The sequence below is a fragment of the Rhododendron vialii genome, chromosome 8a (genome assembly GCF_030253575.1).
Source record: "Rhododendron vialii isolate Sample 1 chromosome 8a, ASM3025357v1".
Classification (NCBI taxonomy): Eukaryota; Viridiplantae; Streptophyta; class Magnoliopsida; order Ericales; family Ericaceae; genus Rhododendron; species Rhododendron vialii.
In genome coordinates this window covers 28,477,361-28,495,844 of record NC_080564.1, presented here as the reverse complement: position 1 = coordinate 28,495,844, position 18,484 = coordinate 28,477,361, and the positions used below count along the sequence as shown (strand labels likewise).

At 37.5% G+C, this 18,484-nt stretch overlaps 2 protein-coding genes across 2 annotated transcripts; both read right to left on the bottom strand.

Annotated features, from left to right (window-relative positions):
• Window positions 1–1,180: 1,180 nt before the first annotated feature.
• On the bottom strand, window positions 1,181–6,804 carry LOC131335901 (protein JOKA2-like). Its single transcript, XM_058371458.1, has 7 exons — window positions 6,557–6,804; window positions 3,733–4,982; window positions 3,518–3,641; window positions 3,161–3,412; window positions 2,885–3,034; window positions 2,210–2,728; window positions 1,181–1,493 (listed from the first exon to the last, which is right to left on the bottom strand). The coding sequence occupies exons 1-7, from the start codon at window positions 6,578–6,580 to the stop codon at window positions 1,395–1,397; spliced, it is 2,418 nt and encodes an 805-aa protein (XP_058227441.1). The 5' UTR covers window positions 6,581–6,804; the 3' UTR covers window positions 1,181–1,394.
• Window positions 6,805–12,936: 6,132 nt separating this feature from the next.
• Window positions 12,937–13,741, bottom strand: LOC131335900 (uncharacterized). The gene has a single exon (XM_058371457.1). It carries the CDS (start codon window positions 13,544–13,546, stop codon window positions 13,118–13,120), a length of 429 nt encoding a protein of 142 aa, XP_058227440.1. The 5' UTR covers window positions 13,547–13,741; the 3' UTR covers window positions 12,937–13,117.
• Window positions 13,742–18,484: the final 4,743 nt, after the last annotated feature.

The following is an 18,484-nucleotide window of genomic DNA, read 5'->3' as shown; positions in this document are numbered from 1 at the left end:
ATGCTATATAAATGAGCAAACCACTCCCAAATTTGACCACCAGGGAAATCCCATGGGGTTGACCTTACAGATTGTACACTAAAAATATGGAGTATTATAGTTGATCTACTTGTGTGTTTGTATTTGGCTTTTGGCGGTTTGGCCACACTTGAAATGGTTTCTTTAGGGCGGAGAGAATCTCCTGATCTTTCTCTCCAAGTTTTAAAACTCAAGTTTACTTTTTCTAATTGCATGAGAAGATAATAAATTATACTCCTATTTTCTAATGTCGTACTTCATCTACAAATTATATTTTCTAATGTAATACTTCATCTACAAGAAATAGTATTGTTTTTATTGGCTAGCTGAATTAATAAATGATGATACGTGCACACTACTAGTGTCATTTGTTGTAGAGTTCTGTAACCTCTCTTTCATCTTCTTATTTGATTTACAAATATTCTCATGTTATTTGCTCGACGACTCAGTTAACTACTTTCATTTTGATGCATTTTTCGAAACTTGTGAAAGATTAGTCAAATCTCAAACTCTTAATCAAACACATCTTTGATTTTTGCTTGGTTGATACTATGAATGATATCTGCCTTGTGACGTACATTTATATGTCAGTAGAATAACAAAGCAGTAAAAACCATGTGTATATTTTTATAGAAAGCATTCTAAAACAATTTTTGGTTAACATCGTGCATAGCACGGGTTATATGCTAGTAGTATTTTACATAAATAGCTTTATAATATTGTAATTCCACCATACCAACAGTGATATTATATTTGGTTAAGAGTTCTTATTCAACCACCCCCCCCCCCCCCCCCCCCTTCAATTCCATTGCAAAATTTGTATCCTGGTCCATAACCTCTAGAATTTTTTGTTTCAGCTACATAGCTGAGTTTGTTTGTTTCAGAAGTATGCCTGCCTTTGTACAGAGTATTATGCAAGATTGATCTTGTCACAATAATTCTTTGGGGGAGGGCAAGAAGATAATTCCACGTACCAACTCATCTAGGCAATTGCTTCGCAAGAATTCTTATTCACACTAAATGAGACTAATTTCCCAGCTCATCTATAACCTGTGCCCAGAATTGTGGCGATCGCCATCAATAGTCTAAATTGCAATCTTCTGAAACTAGTAAACCAATCTCATGCCTAACAAGTAGACACAAGTGACTTCAATCATCATACTTCTCCAAAGCACCTGATGCATTAAACATATAAACAAAGCTCTTTATGCATATAGGTCCATAAGCCACAAGTTCACCATTTTGTGATCTATGATGAAGTACCCAGAAAAACACAAGAAAACCAAAACGTTTCATAGTTTCTGCTACCCTTTGATTTTATTTAGCATATACCATCTACTATATATAATATTGATCATAAATAAGACACTCTCAGGCTATGCCTTCTCTCCAGTAATGAGGTCCATGACCACACGCTTGATGCTTCCAAAGTTCTTCTTCAGCAGCTTCTTGTTCATTTCTTTATCACAGAAACCCTGGAAACAACAAAGCGAAAATCTTTAACACTGTGATCCAATGGTAAGAAAAGATCTAATGCTGGAGAGAGAGAGAGAGAGAGAGAGAGAGAGAGAGAGAGAGACTCGTGCATCTCAAATGTGTAAAGCGTAATGCTAGACAAACATGGCTTAAGTGCTATTGGAGCATCTCTGGCCCTTATCCACAAATTTACTCAATTAACTAAAAGCTCCATGTGATATGAAGCAGCCAAATGAAAGAAAAACTCAAAATGAATTAATTTGAGTAAGAGCTTCATTAATAACACAGTTGTGAACTTGACGTTCTTACTCAGTAGTAGAGATTTAAGTCTTTAGTGCGAATAAGTTGTAGATTTGTTTGTCCAATAATGAGTTCCAGAGTTAGTAAAAAAGGGTGAAGGCTAGAGATGCTTTTACGTGTTGAACTAAGGAGTAAGCAACTATTGGCCTCGGAGTGCTGACGCAAAACCCACTTTATGTCCCAATCATACAGAAGTTCCGGAAAGTAGTCGAGTTGAGATCGGCAAAGATCGGGAAAAACACTCACTATTTCAACTCATAAATTATGTGGCTTTTCTGAAGTGTTATTTTATCGTAAAGGAAAACACTCACTTTCAAAAAAAAAAATTGCCACGTTATCCTCTGGAGTTTAAGTTTCCACACAATTTATATTTGTAAATCATTTCCAATCTCAAAATCATTAATCAACAACTTACCATCTCCCGCAGCTCCTCAAGGATAGGATTCCACTCAGCAATACCACAGAGATCATCCAAAGACCGCTCCAAGTTATATCCATTCAACCTCAAAATCTCCTTATTTAGATCAATCTGCTTGAAACCCATCTCCTCAAGTTCCTTAAGGAGGCTCTGCTCAACATCATTGTTTTCACTAGTCCCTTGAACTGTTTTAGGCACAATTGTACTTGGTGATGACACATATGTCCCAGAAGGCACTGCTGATGCTATCTGAGTGATGGGAAACGAAACTGATGTACAAGCCTCTGGAAGAACAGTGTTTGAGACACCACTACCACTACCAACTAGCAAAGTATCATTTGTGGGGAAATCCAGCTCCTGGTTCTTATATGGGTGTGCATCAACTAAAGGCTCCACCATCATGGGTTCCACATTTCCATTTACACTTTCGGGGTCTGCAATACCACTGTCTTGAGGTGGCAAATTTAAGTTCAGACCCCGAAAGCTCACAAACGAGTCTTTCAAAGAGGTATCAACCTGCAAAGATGAGGAAAAATTAACAGAGAAGAGGGTCAATATTATTTCAATGTAATAGATACATAACGTACATGCAATAATTCCACCAAGAAGGGACAGAGAGATGTTAGAATATACAAAATAAAAAAGAAAGATATACGTAATGAAAAGAGAGACCTGGATAAGAACCCAAACACGTTGCCCAAACTTTTGGCCAGATGGTGAGGCCATCCTCCAGTATGAGACATAGCGACCAGGAAGCTCAGGAGCGGTAAAATCAGCGGAAATATCAAGCTCATTTTCCAGGGGTATACCATCAGCTGAGATCTACCATGGTTTAAGAAGCATTACAACAAAATTCCTCAAAGAAGGAAGACAAATAGATGTGACTAATGACAAATAAGAAGATATCCAAGCAATGAATGAAATCAATCAGGAATTCGAAATAAGCACCTGCAAATCAATGGAGAGTGAAGCGCTCAATTTATCTCCACCGATCCACGATAATTTTGTACCCTGAGGCCACACAATGGTTCCACTGTTCCTTAACCGCCAAATCTTAGTGAATAGGGTTGACGGAGCCATAAGAGTACCATCCATGACATTAACATCCATAATGAAGCGACTGTCCAACTTCAGTTGTCTCGGTTTCATCTCAAAACCTCTCATGTTATCTGGTAGTGTGGAAGAACGCGCCCAGGGTTGCTGCATATGGCAAAATAACATTAGGTAATGAAAGCTTGTATAACAAGCATCTAAATGAAAGAGGTCAATAAAAAGACATAATAGACATGCTGGGAAACCACATACAGGATCACACAACCCCTTGAAAGACTGCGGCTGTTGAGAAGGTGCTGGACGGTCAAGTCTGACGTAATCAGTTGCTACTCCCATACATGAGAAGCAGACGCTGCATAGGTCATAGTCCTCTTTCCTGCATGAAAAGAATACAAAGTTACATAAATCTATTTGACAGCTAAAGACCAGATATTTTGCAAATTTGTATACTTCATATTTTATCTTACACTATGGACTTAAAGCGGAATCCAACTATGGGATGAACACCACAGCCATCACACTGAACACCTCTATGGAATGCAAAGCCCATGCCATCATTATGAGTATAGGTCCTTTTAAATGGATGCACACGCAAATCATTATGGGTATATGACACCGCTGAATCATATGCTACAGGAAATGGACATTTGCTGGCAAGCTTCATTGGAGGCACTTTGGCATCTACCCTGCCACCCAAATTAGCAGTAGTACCCATGACAGAATGCCCCGTAGTATCAGAAGTACTTGGGAAAGAATCATTACTGGCGGAATTCCAGCCTTTGCTTGACTCCTTAACATCTTTAGTATTGTCACAAGTAGGGACGCTAGAAAAGAGTGCCTTAGGGTCCACGCATCCTGAGTTAACAGCCTTCTCAAATGTACGACAATCAACAAATTTCTTCAACCATCCCTTGTTGTCACCAACGCTGTTGTGAGATGCAGCCGGAGCAAGAATTTCAGATACATATTCAGAGAGGGAAGAATCACTTGGGAGTTCAGCATCGAGATTTAGGGAACCCAAACCTCCTACGCTTTTTACACTATCCACCTTCTGATCGGCTTTGGAGGATGGCTCTTCAACTTTGGCATTTGGAAACGCATATGATGTGAGCCCAGCATCCCTCGAAGTCTCTGCTTTTTTACTGGTCATTGATGCACCCATTGCGCTTCCTGAAGCCACACTCTGTGAGCTAGATTCAGTGCCAGCCTGGAACTCGGAAACAGGATTTGCATGGGATAGTCCCATCTTTGAGAAACAGTCAGCAACTTCTGCGAGCACTGAAGATGGGGATGCATTAGAGGCCATGTCAACCCCCATCTTAGAGAGTGTTTCACGGAGAGGCTCGAGAACAGGTATCAAGTATCCAGAAACACTGCTATTCAAGTTTGGCAATGGATACTGAAGTCTAGGTGATGATCTCATAGGAGTAGAATTTCCGCTTGACCTAGCATGAAATCTACCACCACTTTCAGCTTTCAACTTAACAGTGATCCTCAAAGGATTCAGGGATTGCCTCACCACGTCACATAGATCCTCCTCATCAACAAGTGTCACCACGTCACCATCTTCATCGATGTACGTGAGTGAAAGATCAGCATCAGGGGCAAAATTGAAGAACCCAATAACCTTGCCCCTCAATCCGCCAATGTCAAGGTCAAGTTGTCCAACTTCATTAACTCGTGCATTGAAGCGGCGAAGAGTTTCTCCATACTTAACCTGAAGTGTTTAGAAAAAATAATGATATAAAGGGGATCTATAGCACCAGCTGAGATCATAGTAAAAGGGATTCAAATGATTAAATCATATTAAAAAAACCCCAATAAAATGCAAAGGTGATGCACAGATATGAAGGCGAAATTTAGCATGCAAGTTATAACAAGAGATTTTATTCTCTATGTAACCACAAAATTGTAGCCACAACTAGCAACAACCATGGCCCTCAAATCTACACCCTTCCCCACCAACCTAAGCAAAAGGGAATAACTATTATTCTTTACATCTTAAGGAAGTTACTGCTCCATCTATAAGAAAAGCAAGGCCACGTCTATCTTAAGACTTCACATTCTAAGCTTCTTTTGCTAAATTTTCCTTTTCTTACTACTGATGCAAGTGAATCAAGAATCATAGAACATTAAAACCCTGTCCAGCAAATCTTAAGCAGCATGGGGCAGAAAGTGCACATTGCGACAGATTTCAAACACAAATCTTGTCACAACAGCTTAAAAAACTAAAATTTGTTGATAAATTCATAGGTTAGCAAAAATAACTACCAAAACAATGTGTATGAATCATATTTTTGCCAAGATGATCTCAACTGATCACATCCATAACCAGAGAAGTAAATTGAGAACGTCACAGGTTTCACAAGCAAGTAACCGAGTAAATGAGCCTGTTCATAACCCAATCGATTCTTACAAAACAAACTTATGAAGGTAATAGCTTAACAGATTACCCATATATATCCAGTAAAATGAGAGAATTCAAATGTAGATGCTCACAACTCACCAAATGTATCTTATCAAATTCCTAACGCAAATACCAGAATAAGTACGTTTATACAGTCAATGCTACATTGATACATTTTACTCTACACACCAGAAAGAAAGCATTCATAACACGTAGCCTAAGATTTACAGTGCAAAGTTATGTAGCAACATCTAAGCAGGAATGCCCAAAATTGTGATGGTGAAAAAGTCTGCCACGACAAAAAAGCCTAATGATCTACACCATGGCGGGGAAAAAAACTCTACATTTCCACTTGCCCTAAAATGTCATAACCCAGAGACTATTTATAGCACAGAAGGAAAAATAATCATAGTAAAGCTCAACCCGTATCACAAATTTGGGGCTTGTAACACTTGATAACAGAGAAACCCAAATGCAGGAACCACTTTTGCCGTAAAGTACCGTCGCGTCAAAAGTGTGTCTTTTTCCCTGCTCGCTCTCGGATAGACTTTTCGATGTTCACTTCCTTGTTTTTTTTTTTTTAACGAAATTGTTTACAACTGATCCCGTTTTACCAATTTAAGGAGACTGTTTGCCGTTGGTAATTCCCTCAACTTTCTAGTCAAATCACGACATAATTATCAGGCTAAGATGGATTTAAACCAACCCAGAATTGACATCAGTCGATCGTCTCATAAACCAAAAATCCATATCAAGAAAACAAAAAATCATTTCACACACGCACGAACACACACACACACAAATAATAACAATCCTTTTCATATCGTAACCTAAAAAACACGTTGAATAAACAGATGAAGGATTGGACTAGAAAAAAATCGAACCTTGATCACTATAGTGGATTCCATGTCAGTAAACCAAACCCTAACCCTCGAAAGAAGAATTGGTCAATGTTGAGAACGATTTTTTCGATCGGTTGATAATGATTTCTGGAGATGAAAACTAACGCAACGATATTCACGCACCCCAGGCGTCGCCGTGAGCCGCGATCGTTTCTGATTCTCTCTCTGCAGTGCTGTGTGGGTGTATATATACGTACAGCTGTGGATGGGATAGGGGAATTGAAAGGGTCTGTTTGGGTCGACGTGTTTTCTTGTTTGCAAAGAAAACTAACTGGGTTAATTTCACTGACCCACCCCGTGGTTTCTGACAATTTCAGGAACCTCCCCTGAGGTTTCTGAAATGTCACTGAGCTCCCTTACTTTTAAAAGTATTATCATGATTCCCCCTCCTACTAACATCCGTTAGTTGAATGGATGGGAATTGATGATGTCACCTGTTTTTGACCTTTTGATGCCCATATTACCCCTAAAGCATTTGTAATTCTTTCCAATAACAAATTATCCTTGTAAACAGAGATCCCTCATCACCTCTTGTTACCATTAAGAAAACCAGTTATAAGTTATAGGATTATAAACCATTCTCTCCAACTTTAGTTTGCTATATTTGTCTTCACAAGCACAAATATGCTAACCATACCAGTTTAATTAATGACTCATTCCTATTTTGGTATTTTTTGTCTTTTCTGAATTTCATTTTAGATACACGTTATTTTTTGGATTTATCATTCATCTCAATGAAATGAGTTTACAAAGTAAAATTTTTTGACCAAAAGCAAAAAAAATACGAAATACAAAAATGATTGAAATAGTCGGTATTTTTTTCTTTAGTATTGTCCTATCTATTTTTTTTTAAATTTCGGCCTACATAGTTATTCTTTTTTAAATTCCTCTCATCGAGACAAATTATATATTAATCCAAAAAACTATGAAAAAAAGCTAAACAACAAATTACGCAAGGTAAATAACACGAGAAAATGCATTTTCATCACATATCTTCCAAACACTACTCCTGTTGCATATCTCCCAAAAACTAAGTTATAATTCATTTTCATCACATATCTTCCAAATACTACTCTTGTTATAAAATGCATCATATACATATCATTCAAATACTCTGTCGATCTCAAAATACATTCTGTCCATAATTCAAAAAGCTAAAAAGTACGCTCCCAAACACCCATAATAGTCGCCCATGCTACCAACCCCACCCATCGCGGCCGACGACTCCAAAAACCAAAAGCTCACCCACGCCAAACATCACTATGTAAAGTGGGAAAGAATTGGTGCTTAAGAGAGAAATAGAGGGGAATTTTTGTGTACGCTATTTTTCCAAAGAAATCGCCCATGCACCCCGACATATCACCATGGAAGCTATGTTGTGGTGAATCCGACCCAAAAAAATGGAGGATTGTCTTGCCGATCAAAAATAAAAAGTGGAGGTTTCGTCCATTTTTGTTGGGTCTTTAGTGGTAGATGGAGGAGGGTTTGTTTTTTGTCAAGTGATGTGCCTCCATTGTGAAAATTGGAAAGAAAAGTTCACAAAAATCAGAGAAATAAATTCGGAATACCGAAAACCATCCCGATCAACCAATACCGTGATTTGTTTCATTACTTTCTGTAATTGAGGTGTGAAATTGGTAATTAAAAGAAAAAAAAAAACCTTGAACTGGATGGGTTTTGTGCAAAAATTAGTTGTTGTTTTTTGAGGCTTTCGTATTGGGGTGGCGGTGTAAACGGCGATCACCGGCGAGGGCAGAAATAGGGTCAAAGGGGAAGCACTCAAAACGGTTTTTATTGTGAAAAACGAACATTAAAAAGGGTATTCAAGTCTTTTACTCCTAAAAACTAACATCGTTTAAACTACAGTGATGGACTGGGGGAATCGGGATAATATTTTCAAAAGTAGGGGAGGTCAATGATATTTCAGAAACGTCAAGGGAGGTTCTTGAATATGTCAGAAACCAGAGGGGAGGTCAGTGAAATTAACCCACGAACTGGACGAAGGAAACAAAAGGTCGCGGGTCTTGCCCGAGTTCAAGTCAAACCCGTGGATCTCCGGCGGGAGGCAGGATGTTCTGTGCCAAAAAACTTGTGCCAATGGATAAAAAAATCACATAATCCAATAGTTGGAATATCCTTCGGCACAGAGACACAAGAGTTTTTGGAATAGGAAAGATCAGACCCGCTTTTCGGGCAATGATTTTCACACTCCTTTATTTTGCATGGACTCCTTTTCTTATCTTTTACCGGAAGAATTCCATACTCTCACGATTTTGATAGTCTCCTACGAGCAAGGCTGTAAATAAACTGAGCCGTTCGCCAACTATTTGAATCAACTCGGTAAAGACTCGTTCGAATTCGATTCGTATACTAAATGAACCGAACCCAAACATCAATTTTAGGCTCGTTAATTTCATAAATGAACCGAACATGAATGTAGCAGTATTCGGCTCTATTAGGCTCCCAAATTTGGAGTATATGTATATCATGAGAATTTTAGATAGTTACATAGTGAAAATTTAAAAACTTGTACAAGTCTAAACGTTTACAATTACTAAAAACTTACTTTTGTATATGTTTTTATCATTTTATATGTCTATATGAATGTATTTATGTACATGCTAAAAATTTTAATTGCAGTTTTAGATCTGCATGAGAGTATAAATATATGATATTATTGGGTCAGTAAGTTCGATCCAAACCTAGGCAAGCTCAGTTTGAGTTCGGCTCGAGCTTGAGTTCACTAAAAAATATAATGAACGAATCTGAACATTCTAATATTCGACTCGATTCGGTTCGTTTACAACCCTACCTACAAGAAGATATGCATAAAAAATGGAGTGTAAAAATTATTTTCCTTGAATCAAAGGAATAACCCATAATAATTACTTAGCTCATCAAGAAAATAAAAATCAAAACAAATACAAACTCTGAGGGGAAAATAAATAATCAATCTTTGCTTTGGATAAGTATCAATTGAGCTAACCTCAATTAATTTTTAATAGTTTTTTTTTTTTGATCCGCAATTAATTTTTAATAGTTTCTTACTTGAAAAGTTGTGCATGGAAAACTGTGTCTTTAATTTCTTTGGGATAGGAAAAATATAAATTATAAGTCTTTTCTTTTGGTAGGATTTATTTCTCTAGTAATTTACTACGGCATTAATTCCATCCAAGTTTCTAAATACTATATCGATAACATTATCATTTTTTATTGGTACGATAAATATCGTTATAGTTGTAATTTTGGTTATCATTTCTGATTTTGCGCGATTAATAAAATATATTTATATGTATGCTTAAATAGCTCAAAACATTGATTATTTATGAAGATATCTATAGTAAAAATAGTGATGGTATCAATAATTATGAAGATCGTGTATTATGAGACAAAAATATACTGTAATTTCTAGTACAAAACTACTAATTATGGAATTACCTCCTAAAAAACGAAAAAAAGAAAAAGAAAATATAATACAATTGAGATTGTCCAATATATAGTCACCTGGTATCTACCGATACCGGCCAGTTTAATGTATCGATATTGTGCTAAAACGGTATGTACATACCGACTAGTATGAAACGATACTCAAAACGTTGATTCCAACTCTTCAATAAATCTTTTTATGTTGAAGCATAGAATTAGGGAAATGATATTGGCACTCCCAAAATTGATGCAGGCACTCCAAAATCAGTGTAACTCCAAAACCACTTTTCTTTGTTTTTTGGAGTGCCTGCATCAATTTTTGGAATGCCAATATCATTTTCTTAGAATTAATTCTAACTCTTTATTAGCGGGATGTATAGAAGTATATATATGCTAAATGTAGTCGAACGCTTGTATAATTAGGCTGAATACATATGAGTATGAAGTATAGTAACGGAACTTTTAAAGAAAAAACATCTCTTTCAACAAATTCTCGAGGGTCATATTGAGTACATAAATATATAAAAAAAAACATGTTACGTAATCAATCATTATCATTATTAGAAAAAGAAAGCGAATCCTCTCCGTTTAGAGATTGCATATCATTTTTGGGGGTCCCACCCTGCAACCTTCATTTTTAATAGTTATTGTCGAGGACATAGGCTATGTAAAAAATATGTTGATCACTAAGATCAAATATCGATCAATATTTTTTGAATACATTTATCATGAATAAAAAAAATAAAAGGGACATCTTTGGTCAAAACCTTATTATCTCATAATAGATATGCTTGCGATCATGTATGTATGGATAACATCGAATTAACTTATTTTTGGTATGGTGGATGTAATAGAAGAACTCTAAAGCACGGAAAGATTTGATTACCAAAGTGGGTTTGGAAAAAGCCCACAAACATATGTTATGCCTCCTCGAAGCTTAGCCGAAGCTTCTTCAACCTTTTCTTCAGCGAGATAAGTTTGACTGTTAGGTTTTAGATATTTTTGGATATTTAAAATTGGAAATCTGTGGACTTGTTAAACGAAAGAGAACAGAGACACGATCAAGATAAAAGTCATGAAGCTAAAAATTATTGAGTGCTCCTTGTGATGCCGTCCCAACGCCCTTGGTCAGCACATGTAAGGTCGTGAAAAATAATTATGTGGTCGTTAAAAATATTGGAGTGTCAAAATGACCGTTTCTCTTAATAATTCCTGAAGATCTCAAAGAGAGCTCTACTAAATCCAATTTTATTTGGAAAAATGATAGTCAATGACGTGTTTTGATAATTAATACCTGCTAAGGATATTTTCAGTATTAACAAATATTCTCGGCAGGTATTAATTATCAAAACACGTCATGGGTTGTCATTTTCCTGTTTTATTTCAGGAATCGAAATAGATTTTTTGTAAATGTTTTGATGAAAACTTGGATGTGGCTGTCAATTTTAATTGAAACTTTGGACAGTTTTCTACTCCAATTTGGTGAATGGAAGATCCATCAGGCTATGTGGGCCATCTTCCTGAAAAAGGTTTCCCATCGTTGTTGGGCTTAAAAACAAAAGGCTAAAGGTTAAAAACCTCTAGCATCCACAGTTGACTCTTAAAAAAAATGTTAAAAATGAGACCCAAAAATTGTGTTAGAGAGTTAGGTATAGAGGGGAAAAAAAAGGCCCATTTGACGTTTTTAAGGATTTTGTTAGTGTCAAATGTGGGCCTTTTTAAGGATAAGGAACACCAATTCCAAAAATTCTAAGGTTTCGTTTGTTTGAACGTAAAATATTTTTGGATAAAATATTTTTACCTATTTTTTAGTATTTGGTTGCACAAAATATGAGTATATTTTCCATCAATTGATGTAAAACGATTTACCGGCAAAACCTTCGTAAGTCATTTTACCGTTTCCGTTGATCTCCTCTCTGAAACCCAGCAGTTAACAACTCCTCTCCCTCTCTCTCCAATTTCGTTCCTCTCCCCCCTTACATGAATTACCTCTCTCCGATCCTTTCACTCTTTCTTCACCTGAAGCCAATCAGAGATAAGTTCTCTCTCTCTCTCTCTCTCTCTCTCTCTCTCTCTCTCTCTCTCTCTCTCTCTCTCTCTCTCTCATATGTACACCCATATCCTTTACTGAAGAGTATGGATTAAAAAACTACTCCAAACCCTCCCATTAATCGATTGGAGTAAAAATAATTGTATTCAAAAAGTATTTACAACTACCAACCAAACATTGAAAAACACATACGAAAACTTTATTTTTGTAAAAATCATTTTACATGGAAAATATTTTTAAGCATAAAACATTTTCCGTTGAAACAAACAGAGTCTAAATGGAAGAAGATTTCACCAGCAGTCGCTTAGAAAACCATGTTCGCAATGATTGATATGTTCTCAGTGCGTTTATGTTGCAAAGAATAAGTTCCGACCCAGTATTTCAAATTTTAATTTTCTCAATTTTGCATCATAAATATATTTTGAAATACATTATCCGATGAATGAATATTTTTGAAATGATTTATGGTCTTAATGAGTTTTAAAAATAAACGATTTCGACTTCGAAATTACCTTGAGAAGGGCCCACAAAGGACTTGGACAGATAAATGGTTTCGACTTTGGAATTACCCTGAGGAGGGCCCACAAAGGACTTGGACAGGTCCGTTGGAGAGGATCCCTTCCTTTACCAGCAGGCAACATCAACGGAATCGGAAACCTTGCAAAGCAGCTCCATATGGAGTGCATTTGCAGGGTGCATCCGGATCATCCATCTCGATAATTAATAGTTCGGATTAAAAACAAACTCTTCCAAAAAAGAGTAAACTTTTCCTGAAAGAGTTCATTTTTAAACCCGTAGAACATGCCGCTCTACAGGATCTCCAGATCCAGCACCAACAACACCACACTATAAGTACGTATGTGCTGCAAAATCTTACAATCCAGAGTAATGGTAGTAATAATGGTAGTATTATGTTTCCTGATATAAGTACATCATAGTCCACAGTTCACACAAAACAGACAGTCAGAGAGGGACCAAAAAGTCACCCAAAAAAAAAAAAAGAAGGGAAAATCCCAGCAAATGAGAAGGAAAATAACTAACAAAAAAAGATCTCTATATTTGTCAATCTAGTCTAGTATAACTGTAGGACCAATATACCATGCATTTCTGAGGAACCTCATGGCCATTAAGCTTATGACAGTGGCACAAGCAACGGCAGCCACACCAGACCTTTCTTTGATCACAACCTTAACCAAATACATAGCAACTTCAGTGGTGATTTTCCTCCCCTGAGCAACAAGTACCCGGCGACGGTTCCCCGCGAAGGCCAGGAGCACCAGCACCGTGATCCAAGCCACCACGGTGGCGCGTGCGGCCACGACTACCAATGCAACCAAGAAGAAAGCACCGGCGACCTGTACAAGGGATGTTATGACGACAGACGACCAGTCGGTGGACCGGCCGATGTAGGAGATGAGGATGGAGGAGGAGATCAAGAGGGAGAAGAAGAATGTTTTGGCTTTGGATCTGGTCAGGTTCAAATGTAGGAACCTCATTTGAGTGTGAGGGGGAGATTTGAAGGGGAAAAGGAGGAGATGGTGGTTTGAGGTTGTGGGGGTCTTGTTTGGTTCATTGAATCGGTTGGTTGAATGGATTGAGGCTTGGGTATGGGAAAAAGAATGAGAAGCCACGTGCTGCACATGGGTTTGTCTGCAGTTTTACTGAACCTTAAATATTATATGTTATTCTGGGATGTTTGGGATGATCATAATGTATGAATCTCCTTGTTTTGTTTTTAAAATGTTAAAAACTACTTACCAGTAGATTAGGATCACAATTTTCAAACTGTAAAACTCACTAATCATTGACCACAAAAAGTCTAGGAACACAACTTCGAGACACAGCTCCAGACATAATTGCGTTCGGAGCTGTCCGATGTATAGGGATCCGCATGCATTAAATGGTTCCAATTTTAAAGTTGTGGTCCTAGCATTGCTCAACTCACTAAGCTTGTACTGTAAAAAAGAAGAAGAAGAAAGAAAAATCAAGTACTCGAGCACCTCGAGTAAGGCTTGTGATTGGCTCAACTGAATTTCATTTGATATTTGATTGAAAGATGAACAACCCAAGCTTTTTACAATATTTGAAACTCGATAAGTTTTCGAAACCAAATTCGAATAAGCAACTCTGCCTTTTTTGGTTAACCTATGAAGACCGAGTTAGAGATTTTGCTTTGCATCATTGCATGCAAAATTATTAAGCTTCAAATGGTCTTTCACTTGAGAAAGTAGCGTTGGATAAACTTGTTTGCAACTCCATCCCTAGCCTTTCTTGCCTGAAAAACAACAAAGACATGATCAGTCAATGGAAACCAGATCCATGTAACTCTTCATAGTGGGTCAGTTAGAAAGATTGCTTTAGTTAACCTATGGGTTGGCCTAACTTAGGGGTTTGCTCTCTTCAAAGAGTTTGCTATTTCCTAAATCTAAAGTATGAAACCTCCTAGGTCCTATCCAGTATACACTAGTGAAACCTGTCTATTCAAGACATTGTCCCCACTTTTAATGGGCGCCACCTTAGTGTACGGTGAGATTGAACCCCAACGATAAGTCGAAGGCACATAAACTGGTCTGTACATCCAGAGTTATAAATCACTTGACGCTCCCAATCTGCATGTGTAAATGGTAAGGACCAACAGAACTAGTGCTTGTGAAGCACTCCCACTTATGATACCCATCCACAGGCCCTGCAAAAGAAGTGGATCCAATGACACCAAGACTAGAACAACAAACAATACATGAACAACGAAGCAAAAGAAAATAAATTTCTTGCCTTTGCTCCGAAGTGGAGGACAAAAGTTAGGAAGTTTGCGGAAGGGAGGCCGATAAGGTAATAAGCTCCTAGATTCACAAATGCACCAATCTTCTGCCACCCACATCCTCTCGCGGTACCTTCAATTTTTAACACAAGGGGTCCATTAGAACATGAACTTATTATAACGTTACGACAGATAGAGAGGAGGAGGGGGGGATGGAGTTCTAACCAAGAGACAAATTTTGGTTTCGTTTCATCAGGACGGCCAAAACGTTTGTTTATGTTTCCTTTTCTGGGAGACCGAAACTAAACACTATTGGAATCCCTGAAATTCCAATGTTTCTACCAACACATACTGAAACACATCTAAATATGTCCAACGCATGAGTTTGAACAAACAAAAAATGTATGCAAATGGTGCGCTTTCCATTGGTGAACGTTCGGTCAAGGTACTACAATTAAGAACTGCCCCTGGTGGAACGGATGACAAAGTGTTTGAATGGTTCACTCGCAAAAAAAAGATAATGTTTTCACTTCCTTCGAAAAAAATTTAACACATAGTCCAGAAAGCTTTTTCCAAACAAATCAACGAGGGGTAGGGGTCAAACGTGAAAAAATTTCTACACAAGGTAAGCTCATGTTTTCACTTTGGAACGAAATTGCCAACTGAAGTTCAACAATCAGAATAAGCTTAGAACTACCATCTGCTATTTTCAGCTCACAAACTGACAGGAATTGTAAAAAAATCAAACAAAACATGTAAAAGAAATAAACTACAATAACAAATGAAAAGTTTTGCACGTAGCAAACCCAAACTCAGGAAAAAATCATGGGCTCAACCAATCCTAGTAATATAAATACTTGCAAAACCCCTTGATACCAAAGACTCTACCAAGTCAATAGCAGCAATCTTCCCAACACGTCGTGTCTTTCAAGCATTCCTCTTTCCTAGCTACTAACTACACCAGCCAACCAATCAACCGAAATCTCCACATTTCTATTTACATGCCAAACTACTAAATGCATACGAATTACCCTGATCCATAGTCTCTCGTTTTCACTCACAGTAGCAACCACAAAGATCGACCCAATCTTGGTGAACAACGAAGATCACCCCTGACCTTCGGAAACCACAAAGATATATTGAACATAGGAAAGTCTATTAGAGCTAGGAAAGAAAATCCAAAAGTTTTTGGCAAGGATATGCATTAGGAATTAGTGTACCAAGTTACCAACATGAGTTTGAACAAACAAATAATGTGTTCAAAAGGTGAATGTTCCGGTCAAAGTACGATAGTTAAGTAATAAGTACTGCCCCTATTGGAACAGACGACAAAGCATTCGAATGGTTAACACGCTGAAAAATATTATGTTCTCACTGCCTTGGAAAAATTCTCAACACAAAATTTTCCAAACAAATGAACGAGGGATTGGGGTCAAAAGTCAAGTTCAAGAGGTAGTCTAAAATTGCTTTAGCTATGGTCAACAATACAGCAAGCTAGACCCAACCCAAATAACTAACAATGATAGAAACTCTTAGTGATTCCTATATGTATCGCGTGAGTTTTACCTCTTCCAAGAAGTTTAACAAGCCAATGATGCTTTAGAATGCCTTCAACTTTGATTCTGTAATGCGAAATTGCTCAAAGACTCACCTGGGCTATAAGTAAAAATTTTCTTTGGAATAAAATTGCCAATATGAAATTGTCTAGACTCAAAGAGGGGCTTCTAACGTTTTTTCCTTCCACAAGATCATCAGTTTCCACTGTATCGTAATTTGTCTTAATCTTCTTAATTAAGACCAAAAAACATCCATCCTGGCCGAAACTTAATTGTTAGTTGTACAGGATTCTTGAAGTTGATCCGAAACGAGACCTCAAATTCCTCAAACATACTGTAGAAAACATTAATTATTGCATAGCGATGAGAAATTGGTAAACCTAAAATCAAAAGTCAATGGAACGCGAAGCACATGATCATTTTTTTTTAATGAACACGCCTCCCTAAACAGAAAACAAAAACGGACCAGCACTAACATACACATCCGAGCTCTTATTCTATACGTATCATGTCTACCTAACCAACCACCTTACCTCACCGAGCTCACACTCTCGTCTATTCTATAACGATGTTTTGACGGAATCTCGCAAACTCGATGATAGTCTTCCTGCATGAGATCCATGAGAACTCGGATTGGTTTGTTGAGATCAAGAGACATAAGAAAATTCTACTCCTCGATGTTTGATGCAATCATAGTTTGGACCTCCGACCTTGTTAACAACAGTTCTTTCAATCCTAAATTCAAGCTTAGCCACACGATTAGCAGCTTTTCTAACTGATTCAAGGCCTCATTGAGTTTTACCTCTTTCTTCGCCTCGATCATCCTTCGAAGGTGCGTCAAAGCTCGATCCCTTCTGCTCAACCGAGCTTTGACACACCTTCGAAGGATGATCGAGGCTTCTTCTCATGTTGAGAAGAAAGAGGCAAAAACTCAACAAGGCCTTGATCCAGTTGGAAAAGTTGTTAATCGTGTGGTTAGGCTTGAATTTAGGATTGAAAGAGATGCTGCTAATAAGGTAAGAGGTCTCAAGGAGAAAAAAGAGATGCTGTTAATCGTGTGGTTATGTCTCTTGATCTCAACAAACCAATCCGAGTTCTCATGGATCTCATGCAGGAAGACTATCATCGAGTTTGCTAGATTCCGTCAAAACATCGTTATAGAATAGACGAGAGTGAGAGCTTGGTGAGGTAATACCGGTTGAGGCAGAAATGATACATATAGAATAAGAGCCTGGAGATGTAAAAGAGACCTTCGATTCATAGTTTTCTGAATTTCATTACCAATTCGTTTCAGTCTAATTTGAAAATTCTCGCGTACTTCTCACTTTCACATTGATTTTTTTTTACAGTCTCGCATTGCAAAGGAAGAAGGAAGACCTATTAGTTTCCAACTGAAGTTTATGTTTATTTTGAGAAGCGGAGACATGTTGAGTATACCATTGAAGACTTAATCATGGCGAAGTTAATTTTGTCACAACACAAGTCTACTAGACCCCATCACAAAGGACTTGTCTGCTGCTATGAGCTAGGTGTTGGAATTTTTGGGGGCAGCGGAAGCAAATAATAAAAGAAATACAAAGATGCTTTTTGGAGATGTAGGGGCGGAGCCCTACAGAGCTCCTACAGAACTATAACTTTACCAAAGAGGGCTTGATTGTAGAGAATATGACTCTAATAGTATTTCTGATTGTATTACCATTTTATTAAAACAATAACATAGAGCGTCCTTTTATAGGACTACATGGATTAATCTAGAGGATGAATCACTAGTCCATAGATGACTTTACATCTCCCAATGTGATAAAACTAAACATTATCATGTATCTTACTTGAGATACATGCATCCCCAATTAATAAGAAAATTATGGATTACTATTTCCAACACCCCCCCTTAATTCATAATTTTCGCATCCTTTGCCTTTGTCTGGATTTTTGCAATTTCATCCTTGAGAGCCTTGTTTTCTTGAAGTGCTTCGACCAACGCGAAGTCAACTTGTTCGAGATGTTGACGATACATTTCCTTGTCATGAAGGTTGAAATCATAAACTTCAAAATTGAACATATCCTTCAAGTGCTCAATAGCAATTTTAGCCGCCTCTTGCTCTGCATCAATCTTCTTT